The 6012-nt window shown below is 32.1% G+C and overlaps 1 protein-coding gene across 1 annotated transcript; it reads right to left on the bottom strand.

Annotated features, from left to right (window-relative positions):
- LOC134715215 (ubiquitin thioesterase OTU1-like) lies at positions 1-2033 on the bottom strand. The gene has a single exon (XM_063577256.1). It carries the CDS (start codon positions 2016-2018, stop codon positions 1092-1094), a length of 927 nt encoding a protein of 308 aa, XP_063433326.1. The 5' UTR covers positions 2019-2033; the 3' UTR covers positions 1-1091.
- Positions 2034-6012: the final 3979 nt, after the last annotated feature.

The raw sequence follows: 6012 nt of genomic DNA, 5'->3' as shown, positions 1-6012 counted from the left end.
TTCATTATTGTTTAATTTAATAATAATAATATTACATTGTAATACAAAATTGAAATTATGACATTTAAAATAAATACAAATTTAAGTAAGTAACATATATCAGTTTGATACCCATACATTTTGTACATAGAAGCTTACAATGTAGATGCAAGTCTTTCATAGAACATATGTTTCAGCTGATAAAAGGTTAGATAGATAGAAAACAACACCGGACTTTTTATTATTCATTTTAACATACATTAATTAATTTAAAGAGGAAACAATAAACTTGCTCTGATCTACATTTCTACTGCATATGTTGCAGGATATACAATGTAGAACAGTCACAATCAATCCTAGAATTAAATCAACAGAAGTTATTTCTCTTTCAAATGATAAATTTTCTGACATGACTATTGACTATATTATAATTAGAGTTACTGTCTCTTTGAGAGTCGAGTATATACATGTAACTTTATATCCAACTTAGTTTTATGTAATTGAAGATGTACATGTAAGTAATATTTACTTGTATAAGTGAACTTATTGAATAATCTCCCCTTACACTAGTGTACTCCTCCCAAAAAAATAAAAAAATTAAAAAGGTGGTTTTCAACTTCTGAAATTTTCAAATTTTGGAAGTCAAAACATGACTCAGGCATTTTATGTTGGTTTGCATGTCAAATTATGTATGTATTTTATATAAAAGATTCACTTTTATCATAAGAATTTTAGAAAGATTATGCACAGATGTTTTCAGAGAAGGTGTAAAAAACTGAAATAAGCAATATTTTCAAAATTACAGACATTGTCTATAAAATTATACTTCAATATAGTATTAAAGAGTGGAATTCAAAAGATTGATACATGTAAAGTAATTTATTTGTGTAATTGCAATACATAGGTACAAATGTATTACATTTACAAGTACATTTTTATCTTTCTTCTACATTTAAGGGTGGATTTAAAATAAATACATGTAACTTGAACAAGTAAGATTCTGACTTGCAGACGTGAATTGATCCCCTGACTGATATGTTTTGTCTATAACTGGATAGTAATACTGATGGTAACATTATATTTAAACTAACTACAAATTATACAATAAATTATCATTTAACTTCACCAAAGCTAACATGTCCAGAAGCTTTAGCATGTTTTTGAGCCTCACTCTGTCCCGTGAACATTCTTTGACAGATCAAACATTTGATAGAAAAGTTAGTCACATCAGTATATTGTCTGGCTTGTCTAGCTTCAGTGGCAATCTCTTGTGCCTGACCAAGAATTGAAGCATTGTCTGCGGAAAAAATTGTTTGAACAGGTAAAGAGGAGTCAAATGGTTCCAACACAAGAGGGTCATAATGAACACCATCATATATAATAAGAACACGCTGGTCGTAATGGAGATCTTCTCCAAATCTGTCTATTCTACAACTTTGAGTATCCACAACATCAATTTCTACATCATAATACTTGGATAATATTGAAATTTCTATAGCACCACCCCATGTATCGTCCTTCATAATCCATTTACAATAACTAGAATTAGATCTTCCAAGGAACACATCAGAGTATGTCTGTGGATCACTCATCACAACCCCAGCTATAAGTTGCCTTATGGATGGTGCATAATCTAAATCAATCTTTCCACCATTCATAACAGCATTAATGCTTGTAAACAAACAGGAGTTATTAGCAGGTACAACTTTTCTCATTAGAACCCCTCTCCCCATTAAATTCTGGTCCTGCATTACATCACCAATGTTTCTCTGCAATGTGTTTCTAACAACCCTCTCCTCTTCCACAATAAGTGTGTCCCCTGATCTGAATGGCAAGGAAGATAACAGTAAGTCTTCCTTTGACAGATCAATAGATTTGGGAGGATAACTCTGTCTAACTCTTATGTATTCCTTAGGAATTTTAGTCAGTTCTGATATTCTATCTTTGAGCTGTCCTACATTTGAGGACAATTTTAGCCCAGTTAAACTGTGTTGTCCAGTCTTGGTTTTGCATCTGAGATTCAGTACTGAGTTACTCATTGTTACACACAAGAACAATCTGGAAATAGAAAACATATAAATATTATTGATCTTAAAGTTAAATGTCTTTTAGAATTCTATTTTGTTTCATGTCCCCGATGAAAGGAAGGTCAAGTACAGACAAACCCTGCCAGAAGGACTAGCACATCTTACATCTTTCTATTTAAAAACTCAGTCCATCAATAGTTAATAATAACTTTGAATCTTTAATAACCACAAAAACTTATATGCTACCTAATTACTTTTTTAGTATTCTATATCAAACAAGATGCTCCCCATGGCACAGTTTTATACTGGTCCGAGAACACAATTAATTCGTAGTGCATTTCTTTTAGAACATAAATGAAAATAAAAAAAATCCCACCTGCGCTTTCTCAAAGAAACTTTTACAGTGTGTTGTACTACTTTTGGGACAAATTATATCAAAATTATAGAAAACTTCATCGCCTCTAACTCAAAATATGGACAATTTTATGTTTAGGGCGTCTTGAAATCTTTTGACAGCTTCCGAAGTGCTCATTTTCAACCTTTTTCAGCTGGACCAAATCACTACTTTCCTTTAAAATTCTGGACCCAAATTTTTTTACAGTGTAATTTTATCCCCCTACTTGCAATTTGAGGCATTAAACATGGAGAAATAAATTTGGAAGAGGTATAAAAATTAATGGCAAGTAACCCACTGTCAACACTAGGGACTATATTTGTGAACAACGAAAATCAAGGGACGACAATGGTGGTCTCGGACCTAATAGGGTATAAAGAGTTGACAAATCTTAAAAAGACTTGGTATGACTAAAGCTTAATGAATTATAACACTGCTTACAAAGTTTCATGACAATAGGATGTATATTATAGACATTAAGTAAAATTCTATACTCCTCTTTGCGTGTAAAATTTTGACGTTAAAATTGAAAAATTTCAACTATCAACATTTGGGGCTTTAAAAATTCAAATATTGCAAAAAAATACTTTTTAAATGACTTAATATATAACTTATCATGTACTTAAAGCAATAGAGTACTCATTTGATTTATAAGACTTGGCATAATTATTCAAAAGTCAAATTTATATGAGCCTGCGCCTAAAAATTGAGGTTTTTCAATGAAGGTGGGCCTTACATGAAGATGTAATATTTTCCACCAATTTTAAATTTGTGAAGCTTTTTGGTTATAAATAATCCTTACATATGTATTGAAAGTACTTTAAATGAAAAGAAAAGTTACAAATAACATATCATATTAGTTTAAAAGGGTCATGGGCCAACTAAGAGTGGAAAAAATTTAGGGTCAATTTAGGCTGTGCCACATATTTACATTAAAAAATGCATATTGAGACTATAAGAAATAAAAATTTGTGTCTTTTTTATCATTTCTATACTCATGTGACATGATACAACAAATCTGAGCACAAAAAGACTCTTGCAATTAACTTTTCTTACAAGCAGTATGGGCTGATACAAAGATTTTTGCCTTTTTAGGGAAAAACTTGCATGCTATTTATTCTCAACAGGCTTATATTTAAACCACTTGCTATCCTACAGAAGAAAAGAAAGATAGTATGTGAAATGGAACAGGTACAATAGACATTGTAAAGTGCATTTGATACAAATTTAGAGAGGTCTTCGATATGGACATCAAATTTTATGTACCAAGCTCCCCATTATTGACTTCATCCAAACAAGGCGTTAGACAAGGGTCATTTATATAACACATTTTGCACATTTTGTCTGAGATAAACTTCTTTTCTGTAGATTCAGAGTTCATAAATAAGTAAAAGAAGTAGATAAAGGCATAGAAACACAAATATTGACACATGAAAACCTGCCAGATAGAAAGTCAGGATGCCATTTATGCATCAATATTGAAAAAGTTATAAAATGCCTATTTTGACCATAAACTGCCAAAATTGGTTATTTTTGCAGAAATTCTATAAAATAAAAGTTTAAATCCTTTAGTTTCATGCTATTTGACAAGTTGACACCATCAAATAATTTAGGGAAGTTGCCAGAGTACAAATTCTATATTTACAGATTTCACCTCTTAGGTCCGAGAACACAATTAATTCGTAGTGCATTTCTTTTAGAACATAAATGAAAATAAAAAAAATCCCACCTGCGCTTTCTCAAAGAAACTTTTACAGTGTGTTGTACTACTTTTGGGACAAATTATATCAAAATTATAGAAAACTTCATCGCCTCTAACTCAAAATATGGACAATTTTATGTTTAGGGCGTCTTGAAATCTTTTGACAGCTTCCGAAGTGCTCATTTTCAACCTTTTTCAGCTGGACCAAATCACTACTTTCCTTTAAAATTCTGGACCCAAATTTTTTTACAGTGTAATTTTATCCCCCTACTTGCAATTTGAGGCATTAAACATGGAGAAATAAATTTGGAAGAGGTATAAAAATTAATGGCAAGTAACCCACTGTCAACACTAGGGACTATATTTGTGAACAACGAAAATCAAGGGACGACAATGGTGGTCTCGGACCTAATAACCCCAGAGGTAGAACCCTGAACAGTTGGGGCAAGTGGGGCAAGTATGGACACAACATTTAAAATGGAATTCATCTCTGAATTTGGATTGTGATTAAATAGTTGACATAGCATAGGTTTCCGACACAGAATGAATGTGGTCTAATGAACTTAAATTTTGCTTTTTGAGCAATTCACTATGCTGTTAAATTTTAATCCCTTCAAAAAGGAAAAATATTTATAGAAGAAATTTTCTGAAATGATAAAAATTGCTGTGTGTGAGGTAATCAAACATATATATATATATATATATACATATTACAGTATTCTTTAAATGGAATTGGATTACCTCCCTTACACTTCTTTTAAATTGTCTAAATTGTCCTTTAACCAGAAAAACCCTTGTTTTCCCCCCTTATTTGTCCATATTTGCTAAATGATTTGAGCTTTCATTCCCCATAACCATCCCTTTGTAGTATGGAAACTTGTGGTATAATTTCAGAGAGATTTATACACTTAAACACAAGTTATTGACTGGAACTGAAAAAATGCTAATTTGGGCCCCTTTTTGGCTCCAAACTTATTGAAAACTCCCTTGGAACATTGTCAGAGCAAGAACCAAAAAGCTCAATTCCAGCCTTTCCTTTGTAGTAAGAAACCTTGTAATGTGTTCCATATGGGACAAAATCCCTAATGCGCCTTGAAATGAGGAACTCAAAAGTCGCTTGTAAAGAAAAAATCACTGTGTAGTGATATTGGACATGTTTCTATTTTTAACAAATGACTGAACTTAATTATTTGTGGTGATTAGGAAAGTAGAGGAACATAGAATAAATGTGTAAAAACTATGGAGCTATTGAATGTGTTCAAAGTATTAAACTTATTGTGTTAAAAAGGGGATATTTTAACACAAGGAGCCGCATCACAAAAGGATGTTCAGGGTTTGCTAATTTACGGAAAAAGTAATCTCACTTCGTACCCCGAAAATTTAACCACGTAGCCAGTGCCACAACATTGTGGCACAATTTCAGAGAGATCCATACAGTTACACACAAGTTATATGTACATTAAATTGAGAATGGAAATGGGAAATGTGCCAAAACGACAACAACCCGACCATAGAGCAGACAAAAGCTGAAGGCTATTAATGGGTCTTCAATGTAGAGAGAAAATCAGGCACCTGGAGGCGTCCTTCAGGTGGCCGCTAAACAAATTTGCATACTAGTTCTGTGATATGGGACGTCATATTAAACTCCAAATTATACACAAGAAACTAGAATTAAAAAATCATTCCTGACTAACAAAGACCAGAGGCATGACAGAGAAAACTAAATAAAAAAAAGTGTAAACAAACCCATGCCCATATAATATAATTATTTTGATGTCAGACCTGAAAGAAATTGCAAACAAAGTGGAGCCAAATTTAAATACTATTTGAACAGGAAGGGACTGGTTTTCAAATTATGTTTCATAAAAATTTCAATTCAGTGACTAGTATTTGCCAGAATTTTCCAGTTT

Source organism: Mytilus trossulus, chromosome 1, assembly GCF_036588685.1.
Source record: "Mytilus trossulus isolate FHL-02 chromosome 1, PNRI_Mtr1.1.1.hap1, whole genome shotgun sequence".
In the NCBI taxonomy this organism is placed as follows: Eukaryota; Metazoa; Mollusca; class Bivalvia; order Mytilida; family Mytilidae; genus Mytilus; species Mytilus trossulus.
Note: the sequence above shows the minus strand (reverse complement) of the source record. Positions and strands in the feature narration are given on the sequence as shown.